The sequence below is a fragment of the Balaenoptera physalus genome (assembly GCF_965194825.1).
Source record: "Balaenoptera physalus genome assembly, chromosome: 11".
NCBI lineage: Eukaryota > Metazoa > Chordata > Mammalia > Artiodactyla > Balaenopteridae > Balaenoptera > Balaenoptera physalus.
This window is the reverse complement of record NC_138896.1, coordinates 81,174,620-81,193,166: the sequence shown is the minus strand read 5'-3', so window position 1 is coordinate 81,193,166 and position 18,547 is coordinate 81,174,620. Positions and strand designations below refer to the sequence as shown.

The 18,547-nt window shown below is 41.3% G+C and overlaps 2 protein-coding genes across 19 annotated transcripts in view; one reads left to right on the top strand and one right to left on the bottom strand.

Annotated features, from left to right (window-relative positions):
* Positions 1 to 18,547, top strand: part of FHIT (fragile histidine triad diadenosine triphosphatase) — a 1,480,075-nt gene that overhangs the window by 1,357,579 nt on the left and 103,949 nt on the right. The gene's annotated exons all lie outside the window — the stretch shown is intronic.
* Positions 7,713 to 18,547, bottom strand: part of LOC309637522 (uncharacterized protein) — a 759,578-nt gene continuing 748,743 nt past the window's right edge. Inside the window, exons 7-8 of one of the 2 annotated variants that reach the window (XR_014250578.1) lie at positions 18,307 to 18,396; positions 7,713 to 14,700 (exon numbers count right to left, since the gene is read on the bottom strand). Coding sequence is in view for 1 of the 2 variants with exons in the window: in XM_082412431.1 (XP_082268557.1) it covers positions 18,360 to 18,396 (37 nt within the window). In the remaining variant the exon portion in view is untranslated. Of the gene's footprint in view, positions 18,397 to 18,547 lie in introns of both variants that reach the window. The other variant, XM_082412431.1, reaches the window with a different exon arrangement.

The window sequence follows — 18,547 nt, the reverse complement described above, 5'->3', positions numbered from 1 at the left end:
AAAGGATATTTCTACTGTATGCCACAAATCCTTTGTGGATTAGCTGGGCATTCTGTAATATGTCTCTTTCACTTTAGGAATGTAGGCTGATCAAGGCTCTCCTATCTGGGAAATTGCTGGTTACTGTGGCAAAGGGAAAGGACTATGATAACTCTCAAAGGCCTCTGCCTGTAAGTGGCTCACTTCTGCTTTCATTCATTGGCCACAGCAAGCCACGTGGCCATACCTAATTTCACGGGAACAGGGAGGGGCGATCCTTTCATTCATAAGAAGGAGGAAAACCAGAAATATCAGTGTATAGCTTTTATGACTACCACAGGCACCTTGCTGATGGGTGTACAGGGGCTGAATTCTAGTCTGCATTCCTTTTGATAAGCAGTGAGCCCTGGCTTAGGGCTTTATCTGCTTTGAGTAAGGAACACCTTTGTCTAATTTATAGGAAGTTGCCTCATGGGTAACAGCAGTCCAGCACCTCAGATATATAATCCATTTTGCCTGATGGATGATGGTAGTAATCTTCAGTCATTTGTTTATTCTTACATTCAAAAGTGATGATGGAGTCCTGACTATACGTTAGACACAGGGAATAGAGCTGTGGATAATCAGACATGGTCTCTGGCCCCACTGAGTTTATGGCTTCTCAGATAAGACAGATAATGAGAAAGAAATAATTACAACTGTGATGAAGGCTAAAGGAAGGAGATGGGTAGGGTGCTATGGGGTCATACGGCAGTAAATAAGTTATATGTGCAAGCATTCTTCCTTCTTATGCAGCATCTTGACTTTCCCTTTCAAGGTCAACTAACAGTTTTGCCTTTAAGCAGATAATTAGACAAAGGCACAGACAGTTGAGATTACTTGGTCTTTGACACATTGATGAGCACCAGAACAGTCTAAGCAGCAATGTGCATCTCGAAGCAGGTCTTGAAATGGCCATCTGATAGTCTGTTTGATGCTCATTAAGACTTTATCCTGGAGAGAAAAAGAAGGAGGGGCGGGGAAGGGGGGAGACAGGCAGATACTGCATTGGCTTAGAATCAGATGTTGACTCAGGCGTCTTGGCATTTCCCCTTAAAAGGACCCTGTAGCAGATGCTGTCCTTGTGTTGCCCACAGCCCTTGGACATTGACATTCCACTACACATTGACACTGGCTTCCATCTCTAACCATGACATTCTTGTTGAGGGCTTTCTGTAGCCACTGGTGTCTCCTTTGCCTGTGTGCAGTACAAAATGGACTGAAAGTGCTGGAAATTTAATTCCCCACCACCCCATCTCCCCTTGGTAGCAGCCATCACCAATGACTAGTGGAAATTGGTGAATAAACACTTGGGTTCCCTTGCTTTCTTGGTGGAATAACTGAAACATGTCTACACTGCCTCCCAAGGGAATTGAGTCCCTCTTGGCCAAAGCAATAACCTACTTGATAACACACACTTGGAGGATGTATTCCCTCCAGTCTCACTTTCCCTCTCCCCTACTGGTGTTTTCTGGAATCACCTTCTAACTCAACTTCTGGCCCTCAGTCTTGCCTCAGGATTTGCTTTAGAGGAACTCAGCCTAGACAAGCATGTGTAAACACGTAATCAGTAATCCCCAGAGTCAAGGCCTTTGAACTTTTCTCTGTCTGCTCCTCTACAAATGGGATGCTAAGGGGGAAAAAAAAAGAAAAAAAAAGTGACATTTGACAGAGAAATAGCAAGTGAGTCCTGCTAAGTGACCACTGATCCTCAGATGCTGGTCACTATTGTGATGGCACTTTTAAAAGTACAGCTCTGTTCATTTAGTCACTGTATCTGCAGCTGGCAGAGTACATGGTAGCACCAGTTGCAGTTTTTTTTTTTTTTTCCCCCAAATGCATCTGGGTAATTTGGCATTTTTGTGTTCATATTCAGCACAACTAGGGCCAATTACATCACAAAGTCCTTTGGAGAAAAGCATTTTAAAGCAGAACTAAGGCCATAGAAAATGTATTTGGCTGTTCCATTTCTTTCCTTCTGAGTATCATGTTTCATGTCCTTCCAGTTCATAATTCCTTCCCTAACTACATTGTTTACTGTTTGACTTGGGGGTATAAAAATACATTGATTAGAGAAATAAATTAGGGTCCACTTTATGAAAATAGACTTCTTGTACTTCAAGGAAATTCATGTAGTGCTGTTTGGAAAAGGTGATGAATGTAATTTTCAGTAGAATATCTGCGTAAATTATGATTGATTTGCAATTCATCACCTTCCTCTCCTGGCTCCCCCTCAACGAAGAGCCCTCATTCCTGCATTATCAAGGAGGGAATATTTTTAGGGATGAGATTATTCCACAGAAGTGCTAATAATGATGGGGGAAATTTTCAGAAAATATATCCAAACTGGAAGTTTCTGCAGTTTCAAACATAGCACCTTGAAAATTTGCACTTTCAGTCTTTCAGGCATTGCTTTCCTTAAATGATGTCTGAAAATTACTGTTTCCCTGTGAGTCAGTGCACACGTGGTTTTGACCTGAGGCTTCAGGGTGTGGCAGGGGAGTGCACGGAAGTGTCGCCAGCGCCGTCTGTTCTACGGCCCCCCAGTCGGCATCACTGGTGGCTCAGTACGCTTCACCTCCATCACCTTTGTGTTTGTTCTTGGCATCTTGCCATCTGTGAAATAGATTTCACCGCCCCCTGCCCCCACCCAGGCCTCCTTATCTCCATGTGCTTGTGCTTACTTCATCTTCTGCCGGGAGTCCATTCTCTTCATCCTGCCAGCCAAAGCCTTCTTCGCGTTTCTGTTCAGTGCCTCTTCCTCCACGAAGCCTTCCCTCCCTGTACCCCTCCTCTCCAAGCCCAGGCAGAAGGCAGCCTACTAGGATGGAATAAATAAAAAATGATCTTTGTGGTCCTGTGGACTCGGGGTCATATCATGACTCTGCCATTTACTAGCTGGGGGAACTTGGTCTGTTATTGAAACTCCATGTCTTACAGTTTCTGTATCTAATTCCCACCCCCTGAGAACATTGTGAGGAATAAATGTGACAGCAGATATAAAAGACCTGGTTCAGAGAGGGATCTCAAGAAATTGGAATGTTCCCTTTTATTCCATCCTCTGAAGTCCTCTCGCACTGTCTCTGACACTCTCTGGCAGCGTGGTCTTATTCTTTTCTACCTTGTTCTAGGGCATTTATATCTATGTTTTATCTCCCTCTTCACATGAAACCCAAGTGTATCTGTACACTCTGGGCTGCCCTGTGCGCCCTCAACACCTGCCCTCCAATCAGCCTCCTCCTAGTCATCAAACCAAACTAACAAACAAGGTCACAAATATAGGTCAGTCCAAATGGTATTGATGAATCACGTGGTTGTTATTGGTGGTGTCTTGGAATAATGGAAGGATTATATTACACACCCCAATTCATTCAACTTTTCTGTAACAGTCTTCTTTTCCTAGAAGTTCCATTCCCTATGGCAATGTTTTACGTGTCTCTTTCTGTCAATATCTAACTGTCAATTTTTTTCTTACACACACACCCTACCACTCTCCTCTCCCTTCCTGATTACTGAATCTTCCTTTCCTTTTCTTAAGTCATCTGGCTCACCTTTGCAGGTTCTCATTAGCATGCTGCTTATCAGTTATTCCTAACAAAGGGTCTTCTTTAGGACCTGTACTTCTTAGAAAGCACAGAAGGGATTCTAACCATATATAATTCCCCCCTGAAACATATGCTGTCTTCTTCTTTTCAGAACTCAACACTTTTACTAGTTCTTTTTATTTTGAAACTGTTTCAAACCTGTAGAAGAATTGCAAGAACTATCACATCCCTTTCATCCAGATGATTCAACTTTTGACATGTTAATTCATTTATTTTCTTTCTCTTTTTCACATAGATAACAGATTTTTTTTTTCTGACATTATGCCCCATTACCCCTAATTATCAGTGTTTACCTTCCCCAAACAAGGACTGTCTTCTCATTTCTACTATAAAAACCCTCCTGGTTGGGAAATCAACACTGATACAGCCCTACAATCCAATCCACAGACCCCATGCAGATTTTGCCAACTGTCCCAACGATGACTCCTTTTCTTTGCTGGTCCAAGATCTTATCCAAGAACATGTGTTGCATTGAGTTATTGTTGTTCATCAGCTTCCTTCGATCTGGAACCATTTCTCAGTCTTTCACTGTCTCACATTTCCCTGTAGGATGACCCTCTATCTGGATCTTTCAAAATTTCTTCGTGATCAGACTCAAGTCATGTATTCTTACATGCATTCCTGGCAGGAATTCTGCAGAAATGGTGCTGAGCTTTTCTACTGTATGGCATCGGAAGACACACTACACTGACCCATCCTCTCACTTGATCACCTAATTTAGTTGGTGTCTGCCAGGTTTCCTCATTATTCTTTGAGCATTTCTCTACTTTCTGGTACAAAATGAGAAGTTCCTGGATCATCTTATACTTTCCCTGTCCAGCCTTGGAATCAGTCATTTCTCTAAAAAGCCCTGGTTCCTTTTATTGGAAGATGGTTTTAGAGAATAAAATCTGGGCGCTTAGTGCTCCTGGGATGTCATTACTCTCAACACACAAAGCTAGAAGATATATGCATGTATTTCTACCCATTCATTTATTATTATTTATCTATGTGAATGAATAAGTATGTGTACATGTACTTCCTGTCATGAGTTCATATCAAATCAAATCTCCTTCCCCCTTTCCTTGTTTACAAATACCTTCTCAGAAGTGAGAAACCTGGCTCTCATTCTCCTTAACATATGTACTCATTTGTTCCATATAAGGACTCTCCTAAATGCTCTGTCATCCTTCCCCCCACTCTCATCCTCTCTATACTACTTCCTCAGACACTGCACACACCACTGCCCTACCTCTTCAGCTACAGCACATGCTGCCAGTACCACTCACCTCCACGAGACGCTCCTCCCTCTTCCCACCCACCTCCTAAGATGGTACCATCTCTCTCCAGGAGAGCAAGGGAAGGCATGGTGGGAAATAAAGGGAAGGGAAGATCACCATTTATGCCTTTTCACTGATGGATGGATTTGGGGAACTCCCAAATGCTTTTCACAACACATATACATTTGTGTTGAATGAACAAATCTTTTTTCTCCATGCACTTCCTTCCCTTTACTCTCTCAGCATTACCTGCCTCTCTCCAAGGCTGTGTCTCACCATAGTTGAAGACAGAACTCATTTGATAATATTCACTGAGCCAACTAAGCATAAAGCTCTTAGCCTAGAGAAAACTAGGAGAGCTGCATGGTGTGGGTGGTTGTGTCAGGGGACCAGCAGGTGGTACCCAGAGGTTCAGCTCAAGATCTTTCTGTCTCCAGGCTTGTTAATATCCTCTTTCACTGTCTTGTTTTCTCTATCAAAGCTCTTTGAAAATATGTTAACATTCACAGTTTCCAGTATCACTTTGGACATTAAATGGTGAGAAACACATTCTTGTTGTTTTCCTTTCCAAGGTACCAGTACTACAAAGGCAAGCATAGAGCCTCTTAAGATACAAAAAAAAAAAGCATCTTGCACAGCATAGTAATAAATGGTGTCACTGTGTAATCTTTAACAGGGGTGGTGTTTTCCACACTCACAGAGCAAATTGATTCTTGAATCTTTGTTAGTTCTCTGTGTCTAATCAATAGGCAAGCTTCTCTGGGGGAAGAATAGAGTAGAACACTGTATCTCCTCTACTAATTTTTCAAGCCAGTTGAGTCCCCAGGCCTCATAAGTTTCCTGCTACTCATCTTTTCCTTCAATTGAGAACTGTCATTCATTTTCCTAGATTGCTTGTTTGTATAAGTAATCTTTTCCTATGAAAATATGACATGTATTATTGGCAACATTCTTGGTAACCTTAATGGAATAAAGCCATAAGCCATACCTAAGGGAAATTATCATAAATCTTATATCTCAGGAACCTGGCAAAGAGTTCCAGGTGGATGGGGAAGTGGCCAGAAGGTTGGAAAAAAAGAAAACTCTTCTGACCTAGAATTTGTGGCGGAAGCAGAGGGAGCTACCATGACATGTCTGATCTCATTAATGTTCAAGGTTCCCCATGCAGGGATGGATAAATGACAGTGCATCACTCACTCCTGCCCTCTGAAGCCTTTCCATTAGAAATGCTGCAATTTAATCGCACATGTCACAAATCAAGCCCCAACTTGAAAACTACCTTTCCCAAAAAGGTGAATACATCCCATGCTCATGGAAGGAACTACAGTGCCTCTCAGAGGAAGTGCTGGGTCCTCAGTAGCAGCTACTGCCTCCAATTGGCAGCGTCCCCTGTGCACCAGTGTTCTCACCGCACATGGTTGTTAAAATTAGCCAGGCTTTTTGCAATTTGTGTGACTCTGGGAAAGTTGTTGAAATTCTTCTTGACTCTGTTACTTCATTCCATAACTGGGGATAATACTCTCTATCTCTCTGGGAGATAGAGCATTAAAGGAGTTTTTTAAAAAAAATGCTCAGCTAAGTAACTAAGCATTTGATAAATAGTAGCTGTGACTCATCATTATTGTTTATTGTTAGTTCTGGACACTGAGCTAAAGGCTTTGTATGATTTACTGCATTAATCCTCAAAGAATTAGATAGATATTATGAAAACACCATTTTTCAGAGAAGGAGACTAAGTATTGGAGAGCTTAGATGACATACCTACATCATACAGCTAGGAAAATGGTACATTCCAAAGTTAATGTGATCTTTCTACAGTGCTAAGCTGCTACTTGCGCATTGGAAATAAAGTTTCGTATGGATTATAATTGAGTACCCTACTAAGAAGAATGATGTGCTTCTGTGTTTATGAGTGAAATGAGAATGGAATTTTCTTCTCTTGTAATGTTTTTGTCTGGTCTTGGTAACAGGGTTATACTGACCTTATAGAATCAGTGGGGAATAAGTTCTTTGTTTTGATCATCTGGAAAAGTTTGCCTAAAATTGGAATGATCTCTTCCTTGAAAAACTTGCCTCTGCAACTATCTGGCAGGGTGTTTTCTTTGTCAAAATATTTTTAATCACTACTTCCATTTCTTTGATAGTTAGAAGACAGCATAAGCTTTTGGTTATTTTTTGTGCCCATTCTAGAAAGTTATATACTAGGTATTTGTCCATTTCATCCATTTTTTTAATTGTGACTTATAGTTGTTGATATTAGTTCTTTTTTAAAAAATAAATTTATTTATTTATTTTTGGCTGCATTGGGTCTTCACTGCTACACACAGGCTTTTCTGTAGCTGCAGCAAGCAAGGGCTTCTCTTGTTGCAGAGCACAGGCTCTAAGCATGCAGGCTTCAGTAGTTGTGAATCTTCCCAGACCAGGGCTCGAACCTGTGTCCCCTGTGTTGCCAGGCAGATTCTTAACCACTGCACCACCAGGGAAGTCCTGATATTAGTTCTTTGTTATCTTATTTTAGCTGTGTTTGTGTCCACCTTTTCATTCAAAACACTGTGTTTTTTTCTTTACCTTCTTTTTATCAGTCTTGCCAAAGTTTTAAATTTTATCAAAGAACCAACTTTTGACTTTTGGGATCTCCTCTATCAATTTATTTGTTTTCTATTTCATTAATTCTGCTCTATTGTATTTATTATGTTTTCTCTTTTGTTATATATGGATTTATTTTGTTCATTTATGTACTTAAGATTGACATTGAGCTTGTTAATTTTGAGGCTATTTTCTAATATAAGTTCAGATTTTGATATGCAGTGTTTCATTATTCAGTTGTAGGTATCTTTTATTTATTTATTTTTAACATTATTTATTTATTTTTATTTTTGGCTGTGTTGGGTCTTAGTTGCTGCGCATGGGCTTTCTCTATTTGTGGCGAGCAGGGGCTACTCTTTGTTGCGGTGTGCGGGCTTCTCATTGCGGTGGCTTCTCTTGTCGCGGAGCACGGGCTCTAGGCATGCGGGCTCCGTAGTTGTGGCTTGCGGGCTCTAGAGTGCAGGCTCAGTAGTTGTGGTGCACAGGCTTAGTTGGTCCATGGCATGTGGGATCTTTGCAGACCAGGGCTCGAACCCGTGTGGCCTGCATTGGCAGGCGGATTCTTAGCCACTGTGCCACCAGGGAAGCCCTGCAGGTGTCTTTTAATTTCTTACTAATTAAATTTTAAGTGGGGGGAAAAATAAGCCCACAAAGAAGAGATAAAATTGTGTAAGGATATTATCGTTTTTTATAAAAGTTAAAAGCAGCTTATATTATAAAGCATTTTAGGAACAATTATAGATATGTGTTCTGGAATAAATGTTTGTATCATCCTAAATTCATATGTTGAAGCCCTAATCCCCAGTGTGATGGTATTTGGAGGTGAGGCCTTTGGGGGCAATTAAGTTTAGTTGAGGTCATGAGGGTAGTGCCCTCATGATGGGATTAGTGCCCTTACAAGAAGAGGAGAGAGAGAGAGGGAGAGAGATCTCGCTCTCTCCACAGATAGGAACTGAGGAAAGGCCATGTGAACATAAAACAAGAAGGCAGCAGTCTGAAAGCCAGGAAGAGGATTCTCACCAGAACTCAACTATACTGGAACCCTGATCTTGGACTTCCAGCCTCCAGAACTGTGAGAAAATAAGTGTCTGTTGTTTAAGCCACCCAGTATATGGTATTTTTTATAACAGCCTGAGCAGACTAAGACAGTGCAGCAAAACCATGTAAAAATAAGACACAGGAAGTATGGACCTGGGACTAGATGATGATTACTTTGAGTGGGGGTCGCAGAAGAGGAAATGAGAGAGGTCTGGATGCATAGAAGGAGGTTGTTGTCAAGGGCATAGTTTTTTTGTTTTGTTTGTTTTTTTAATATGTGACATTCATGAGTGCTTATTGCATTCTTTGAAGTAACTTACTAAATAAAATGAGGAGAATTTTCAGAACTAACATTGGACAGATGCTCACTATGTGCCAGGCCCCATTTTAACACTCACTGAGTCCTCACAAGGGCTCTGGCAGGTGAAGATATTCTCTACCCTTGCAGTCGTTGTTATGGATCCAAGTACTGAGCTCAGTCAGTACTGGATCAAGTGGCTTGAGAGGCCATGACTGAGATCACTGGATATAAGTTATGGAAGAGCAAATTTAAGTCTTTTGAGTAACCAAGTTGTATGAGGTACAGAGCTCCCTGTCAGTGGAAGGATTCCAGCAGAGACCCTTTGCCCCTTCCAGGGAAGTGCCATTGGATAAGAGACCTAGCCACGTGAGCTTCTTAGTTTTCTTCGTATTAATACCAAAGGCTTCTGAGCAGTCTGGCTGCTCCCTTGATCACTTGATATAAATGTGATTTAGGGAGGGGGCCTGGTGTGGCAATAATACAGGCTCTAGAGTTTCCTGGACCTGCGTTCACATCCTCACCCTGCAACTTACTAGCTTTGTGCCCTGTGATACACAGTCCTCTGTCCCCAGGCGTTAGTTTCTTTATCTGTAAAAATCACAAGATCGTTGTGAGGATTATGGATTATGCCCTGCACTGTATCACGGAAAGGGCACTGTGGCATGGAAGAGAAGGAAACTAGATTGGCTAAATTTATGATGCCAGAGCCTGGATTCCCTAAGACAGTGAGCTGATACTTCCATGAGGCAGAGTGATGATCTAATTGATAAGTGGGATGACAAGTGGAAATTCACATGGCAAACTTGACCGCTTTGCCTTCCCCTCTGTGTTCTTTAGCTCATGCGATGTGAGCACAGTGGAGGAGTTTTCTCTACCGAGCTTCAATTATTTATCAGATGTATTTGTGTTCAGTGGCACGTGTAGCAGATATAAATCCATGGGCTCTTCCCCCTGGAATGCTTCTGGGCAAGTTATACAGCAGGGACCCCTTAAAGCATCAACGTTGAAGAGCAGAGATTGATTTCCTTCTCAGACTATTCTTTCACACAACTAGGCTTCTCAGGATTTCCTTGCAGTGCAGGGATAATGACTTTTGGTACCAGTCTATGCAAAGCTAATTAATTTACTTCAGAATTTTCATTTACTCAGACTACTCAGTGGTTCCAATGATTTGTTGTTGTTGGTTTGGGGGGAAGTTTTTAGGAGTCTGTTCTTTGTCTTTCCTTTATACAGGGACTAATTAGCTCCTGATGACTTTATCTGTTGATGAGATTTGAATTGCAGCAGGACTGTGGAAATGCAGCGAAGAAACACTGGCATTCCCTGCCTCCCATGCTTTTCTACTCCTGAACCTTCATGATGGTTAGGAACTCTATAGTCTAAATAAGTATAATTTTATTTTGATACTTATGGAAGTTAAGAAGCTGATTTTAACTGTCTCTGGAAAGTTCCAACATAGCATAAGAGGAAAGGGGTCTCTTTGTCTCTCTATCTCTCTTTAACACACACTCACATAACAGAACATGATGAAAATAAAAATATGTCCATGGAAATTATTCTCAATCTGGAAACTATAAATCCCTTGGTCCCCGATTTAAAACATTGTCCCTTCATGATGATAGTGAAGGTTTTGTCAATCTAGATTAATCTTTTTTTTTTCTTTTTCTTTTTTATTTGTTTATTTTTGGCTGTGTTGGGTCTTCGTTGCTGCGTGCGGGCTTCCTCTAGTTGCGGCGAGCGGGGGCTACTCTTCGTTGCGGTGCTCAGGCTTCTCATTGCGGTGGCTTCTCTTGTTGCGGAGCACGGGCTCTAGACATGCGGGCTTCAGTAGTTGTGGCTCGCGGGCTTCAGTAGTGTGACTTGCAGGCTATAGAGTGCAGGCTCAGTAGTTGTGGCACATGGGCTTAGTTGCTCCACGGCATGTGGGATCCTCCCGAACCAGGGCTCGAACCTGTGTCCCCTGCATGGGCAGGCGGATTCCCAACCACTGCGCCACCAGGGAAGTCCGTCAATTTAGATTAATCTTTGAGTTTGCTATTTTTTAAGTATTTAGAGGATATTTGACACACCAAAGATCACACTTGGTTATATGATGGTGTATTTTAAGTATATCCTACTGCAGTGATAAAACCGACAGGCTATGAAATTCACTAAACTTGGATTTGAGTCTTTCCTCTGAAGCATATAGTGACTAATTTGAGATATGCACATTCTTTGAGTGTCAAATTCCTCAGCTGTAGAATAAGGATCTTAATATCCTGTGGAAGTACTTCAAAAATGAGTATTCATGTGAAGGGTGTAGCCTATTTCTTGGTACTAAAAGGTGTGCTATGAACGCTAGCCACTGTGTTGGTGGTGTTACTAGTTGGTAGTTCATTCCCTTTCTCTACTCTCTACTCCAGGAAAAAAGTATCATGCAAGAGTTTAAAAAAAGAAGAAGCTTACATAGAAGGCCTCCTCCTAGTTTACTTAAGGAGATGAAAGGTGGCTGGTTGGAGGGCTATATGCTAGAGACCAGAACTCCGCAGCACATTAAGTCATTCATATGGGATTTGCAGAAGCTACTCAGTATACTAGTTTTTTTTTTTTTTAATTAAAATATTTAGAAAGAACTAATATGCCCCTACTGGGTGACTCTTATCTCTGTCTAAGCTAAGACTCATGCAGTGTGTATTGAAACAAGATTAAGGTGTAAATTAGAATCAGTTCTACAGGTATGTGTGACTACTCTTTGTCTCTTAATTGGAAAATTCCTACTGATTTGTTTAAAAAAGAACTCCACAGTAATGTCTGATCTTCATGTTGTCAGAAGCTTATAGGAGCAGTTTAAAACTTGCAGTTTAAAAATACTACTTCCATGAAGAAACTAGCATGACAAGCAATGTAGAATCGTTAGAGGTCAAGGTGAATTCTGGTGAGAATGACTTTTGATGGTGACACTTTGTACTGTCTTGGGCAAGACACTGTTATCTTTTGAGAACACAGATGCATTTAATATGCTTGATTTTGGGGTGAAAGGAACTTCTCTACAGTGTAGAGGCGACTGAGAATAATGCTAAATATTGCAGAGGCTGGGTAGGTATCAGGTGATATCGAATGGTCTTGGAGTTAGCCAGACCTGGGTGTGAACCTCAGGTCTACCACTTATTAGGTGTTTAACTTCAGACGAGTTACTTAGCCTCTCACACTTAGCTTTCTTATCTGTAAAATGAGGCTAAAAATGGGCCCCTTGCATGGAGGTTGTAAGGATTAAGTACAATAACCTATGTAAAATGCTTAGTATAGGGACTGACCTAAGAAATGCTCTATAAATTGTTACTTCTTATCTTCATGATTCATATTAAATCCTACATTGTAACCGACATTTAACTAATAGCTAATGAGCTATGACAGTTTTAGTTTAATAATTAGTATGCTATGCTAGTTTTTGAGCTATGAGATTACCACTACTTCCACCACCCCCATCAACTGTAGATTTCACGTGTCGGAAGACACATCAGCTGATGGACTCAGCCAGGTTGACTTTGTCCCAGGACCCGAGAAGAGCCATCTGGTCCTGGATCAGAGCATCATAACTTCATCTTCATCCAGGATGGAGAAGACCCTGCAGCCTTAGCTGGTCTTTGGTGGACGGAATGAGACTAGAAGACTATTAGAAGTAGAGAACACCTTCAGCAGTAATCTAGTCATTCTCAACAAGAAGAGATTTGGTTGGGTCAGAATGGATTAGAACATAAAATCGGGCCCTTGGGATGCCATGAAGGCCACCTCCACCTCCTCTTGCACCAGCGTCCTTTCCGTTGTCTCACCACCACACATACGAATGCAGAAAGGCTCTTGCTTGTGGCAGATCACACCTCCAAGGTGCCTTTCCTCAGACTTGTGTGACTCCTCAGCCAGCGCCCCACGTGTCTGGGTGTCAAGTGATGAGTGTGGGAGCTGAGCAGAGAGGTGACATGGTTTTAATTGATATTTTAAAGAAAGTTCCTTGGTGGTGGCCATCTTTTCTGTCCCTCACCTCTCTGGTTAGAGAGCCTGAGCTTGCATCAGCTCATTAAGTTTAATAGTTTGGCCTTTAGCTCCTCCGCCGCATGTGATATACCAGGCTTCACTTCTGCTGTGTAATTTAAGAGGAGAAACATACAACTATTTTTTATTGGAGGGCTTAGGTCTTTCAGGGTTACTCTGAGTCTGAGTTTCATTTTAATGAGATGGTGCCAGAAAAAGAACATAGGGTGCTATTCCTTCAAAGAGAGGTACCCAAAGCCATTGGCCCAACATAGTACTTGTGAAGCTGCAAATTAATGGATTACGGTAGACGGTGATAAAGAGGTAGAGTTGCCGGATCAAAATTTGCTAGGGAATATTGCAAATTAAAACATTTTTCTACTGATAATGAAAAGTGACAACTTCCTCCTGCTTCAATGCTAAGTCCAGCATCTTTACTCTTGCAATTTACATGGAAATAATGAACGTTTTGTGTTAAGACCTTCCCCATCCGGGGAACAGAGCTTCACCTCTCTAATTTTTATTGAATTAGCTGCCAGCATGCAGGAAATTTCGTGTTAGCCTTTGGTCCTAGCAGATCATTTCAGAAGACATTGAAAAACATATACCTAATTAAAATTGTATGAAACAAAACCCAGCATGACTTATCTTTAAGGTTGTGCGTATATACAGTTGTGTATGTATATTTATTTTAAGGAACTAAAATCAAAGGTAGCTTCTGTGTACTTAGTATATATTCTTTTAATATTGTTGAACTCCATCCAAAATTGAATGAGGCTTTTCCTTCACTGCAGAATTAATACATATCTCAGTCTTTGAGCTACTCATATAGATATATATGATCAATTCAGAATAATTCATTTTTATTTCTGACGACAATGCTAATCTTTCTTTTAGAGAACCAAACAGTTTTAGTTATTTTGTTCTTATTAGAAAACAACTAGCTCCTTCCTAGTAACCATCACCTCTTGTTCATCCCTTCCCCACAGTCCCTCGGGTATATCTGTTGGAAAGCTTGAGGAACAAATTCCCAGCAGCTGGCTGTATTCCATGTCTGCATATATTTCTTAGTTGGAGGCCTAGGATAGTTGCAGGTACCATTCAGATTCACCTTGATATTTTTGTCTCAATTCGATTGTAAGTTAGACACAGCCCATCTGGCATACACCATCATTTCCTCTTTTTTACGTGCATTTTACAATGGGAGAATCTTATTTTTTAACAAACAACTATACATGTTAGCTTAAATGTCCTCCAAAGGGATGTGAATCTGACCTTCATATATGAGATCACTGTCGTACATAGAATTTGTGTGATAACAGAATGTATTCCATTGAAGATCAGGTGATATTTGAGCAAAAAAGGAATATAACGGCAGTGAAGCATGACAGATGCAGCTATATGCTCAGGGTGAAGGATGAGACACATGAAGGACTGTGATATGGTATCTTTGTCCTTCAGTATTTTATTGTTCCTGGGAAAGTAAGGAATTATCTTTGAAATACTACTTTTCTGATAGAGCTTTTCAACAGTGTTTATGTGGCACCACATTTGCAGAGGCCTCTTAGCCAATCTGAATGGCAGCAGGTTGCAGGTTGCATCTTTTTTGCACAATAACAAAGCTGGGCTCTTTAGCATAGACTGATCTTTCCAATGCATTACCTGCTTCCCCTCATATACCTTTAACCATGAATGCTTTGGGGACTTAAGCGAGAAAATTATTGAGCGTTAACTCCAATGAGTCATTTATTATTTTTCTATTTTAAAAAATAATTTCCCCAAGTTCCAACATTATTTTAGAAGGCACAAATATTACTGAAGGTACTCAAAGATCCAGAAATCTGTTGAAGGGCTGTGTTCTTTCTACCTTCTTGGTATTTCCTCTCTGTAAAAACAAATATTAAAACAGAATTGATAATCCTTCCCAACTCTGTAGATGCGTCTGACTCTATAAAACCTGTGGATTTCCATGCAAACCTGGTCTTCCTCATGACCAACATTGACTGCTTCATATTTATTAAAAAGATACAGTTTTAAAGGCTTCCTGGGGCTTTAGGAGTGGGTGTGCATGTGTGCGTGGTAGGTTGGGTTCTGGGGAAGCAGTGCTGAGATGGAGTCTGGGGTGTAAGATGTTTATTAGGCATCAATATCTGTGAAAGAAGGGGCAGAAGAAGAACCAGGCAGAGCAGTTAGACTGTAAGACAGGCCTTGTAAAGCATCACCCAGTCCATCTGGGAGCTCTGGAGTATTTTGTCCATCAGGGTTGTCCTGTGACAAGCTGAAATGGCAGTGCCTTTCCAAGCTCGTCTTGCTTAGTTAGGAGATGCTGGCTGCCCAGGAAAGGGGTGGCCTCTAGGGAAGCAGCTGTGTGTTGCTGAGGCCCATTTGAAGGAGCCAATGGCTGGACACTGTTTGCTGACCACCTGCCTCCCAGTTGGGCAGGAGGTCCTTCCTTGAGGGGAACTGGGGTGGGGCATACTGTTTCTACCTTATTATGTGTGTGTCCTCTTGTGCTCACCTACACCCCACACAGACCTAGTTTAGCATAGAACTATTGTCTTCCTGAATGACAGTTAACCTGGACAAGATCATCTGACTTTCTTTTTATTTACACCATATTCAGAAAACAAGAGGGCTATGGATTCTGCTAAGAATGTAACAAGCCAGTCTGATCTTCAGAGGAAAAACTAAAATCCAGAGGTGAATAAAATGAGACCAATGAGACTCTCTGAAACAAGAAGATGTGAAATGAGGGCACCATTGGCTCCTGGTTATTTTGATAGAATCAGAGTGTGAAGCAGCTTCCCAATGACATTGATTGAGCTGTTATTCTGTGAGCTAAATGATTTGTGCCCTACTATCTCATTTAAACCTCCTAACAACCCTAGGAGGTCAGGGCTATTTTTAGCATCCCCAGTTTACAGATGAGAAAACTGAGGTTGTATGAAATTCCTCAAGGTCTCAGAGCTACCAAGTAATACAGGGGTATAAACCCAAGTAGGCTAGACCCACAGCAGTTTTAACCATTCCCTTAGAGCTTGGCTGTTTTTATGCACAGGTGCACTGGGTCCATTTGACTGCTGTAACTATGCAAAAGGTAGCAGAATAAACATCTGTGCATCTTTGGGCTTTAGGGTCAAGCAGTATCAGATGTGACCCCTGTCCTTTGGGAACCCATGAGGCAAGACTTCTACACTCCAAATTATAAACGTACAGCCATGTAGTTCCTACATTCATGCTGAAGGAATAGTGATAAATTTCAGAGGGAGGAGAAATCTCATGCAGCTGAGAGGATTGGTGTCAACCAGCCCTTTGCAATCGGTTAAAAATAACTTTTTAACTCACTCAGGAGTTTCAGGCTACCCAGGAAAGGTATGACCTCTTACGGCAGTTAGTTACCAACATTTAAAACTTAGAACAGTTAACACTGAAATCTTGATTTCTGGCAACACAGGGGTACACATTCCTGGGAGATGGCAATCTGTTGGAAGTGGGGTATTTGCCAGTCTTGAAGGGCTCCTTTAGGCATCTAAGTTGGTAACCTCAGCAGGGACACAAATGTAAGACTTTATCATTATCTTATACAGGCATACCTCATTTTACTGCACTTCACAGATATTGCACTTTTACACATTGAAGGTGTGTGGCAACCTTGCATCGGGCAAGTCTGTCAGTGCTATTTTTTCAAGAGCATTTGCTCACTTAGTATTTCTGTGTCACATTTTGGTAATTCTCATAACACTTCAAATTGTTTCATTATTATTATATTTGTTATGGTGATCTGTGATCAGTCATCCTTGATGTTACAATTGTAATTGTTTTGGGGTGCCATGAACTGTGCCCATATAACAAAGAGAACTTAATCCATAAGTGTGTGTGTTCCGACTACTCCACTGACCAGCCGTTCCTCCATCTCTCTCCCTCTCCTCGGGCCTCCCTATTCCCTGAGACACAGCGATATTGAAATTAGGCCAATTAATAACCCTACAATGACCTCCAAGTGTTCAAGTGGACAGAAGAGTCATACATCTCTCACTCTAAAGCAAAAGTCAGAAATGATTAAGCTTAGTGAGGAAGGCGTGTCGAAACCTGAGAGAGGCCAAAACCTAGGCCTCTGGTGCCAAATAGTTAGCCAAGTTGTGAATTTAAAGGACAAGTTCTTGAGAAAATTTAAAACGCTACTCCAGTGAACACATGAATGATAAGAAAGTGAAACAGCCTTATCGCTGATGTGGAGAAAGTGTTAGTGGTCCGGAGAGAAGATCAAACCAGCCACAACATTCCCTAAAGCCAAAGCCTAATCCAGAGCCAGGCTGTAACTCTCTTCTGTTCTATGAAGGCTGAGAGAGGTGAGGAAGCTACAGAAGAAAAGTTTGAAGCTAGCAGAGGTTGATTCATGAGGTTTAAGGAAAGAAGCTATCTCCATAACGTAAAAGTGCAAGTCGTGAAGCATCAAGTGCTGATGCAGAAGCTGCAGCAAGTTATCCAGAAGATCTAGCTAAGATAATTCATGCAGGTGGCTACACTAAACAACAGCTTTTCAATGTAGATGAAACAGCCTAATATTGGAAGAAGATGCCGCCTAGGACCTTCATAGCTAGAGAGGCAAAGTCAGTGCCTGGCTTCAAAGATTCAAAGGACAGGCTGACTCTCTTGTTAGGGGCTAATGCCACTGGTGACTTTAAGTTGAAGCCAATGCTCATTTACCATTCTGAAAATCCTAGGGCCCTTAAGAGTCATGCTAAAACTACTCTGCCCATGCTCTATAAATGGAATAACAAATCCTGGATGACAGCACATCTGTTTACAGTGTTTACAACATGGTTTGCTGAATATTTTTATCCCACTCTTAGACCTACTACTCAGAAAAAAAGATTCCTTTCTAAATATTACTGCTCATCGACAAAGCACCTGGTCACTCCACAGCTCTGGTGGAGATGTACAATGAGACCCATGTTGTCTTCATGCCTGCTAACCCAGCAGCCATTCTGTAGCCCATGGATCAAGGAGTAATATCAATTCTCAAGTCTTATTATTTAAGAAATACATTTTATAAGGCTATAGCTGCCATACATAGTGATTCCTCTGATGGGTCTGGGCAGTCAGTTAAAAACCTTCTGGAAAGGATTCACCATTCTAGATGCCATTAAGAACATTCATGATTCATGGGAAGAGATCAAAATGTCAATATTAACAGGAATTTGGCAGAAGTTGATCCCAGACTTCACAGTTGACTTTAAGGGGTTCGGAACTTCAGTGGACGAAGTAACTACAGATGTGGTAGAAATAGCAAGAGAACTAGAATTAGAAGTAGAGCGTAAAGATGTGACTGAATTGCTGCAATCTCATGATAAAACTGTAACAGTTGAGGAGTTGTTTCTTATGGATGAGCAAAGAAAGTAATTTCTTGAGATGGAATCTACTCCTGGTGAAGATTCTGTGACGATTGTTGAAATGACAACAGAGGATTTAGAATATTACATCAACTTACCTGATAAAGCAGAGGCAGGTTTGAGAGGGTTGGCTCCAATTTTGAAAGAAGTTCTAAGGCGGGTACAGTGCTTTCACACAGCATGGCCTGCTGCAGATAAGAAGTCAATCAATGTGGCAAATTTCATTGTCTTGTTTTAAGAAACTGCCACGGCCATCCCAGCCTTCAGCAACCATCACCCTGATCAGTCAGGAGCCATCGACATCGAAGCACGACCCTCCACCAGCAAAAAGGTTATGCC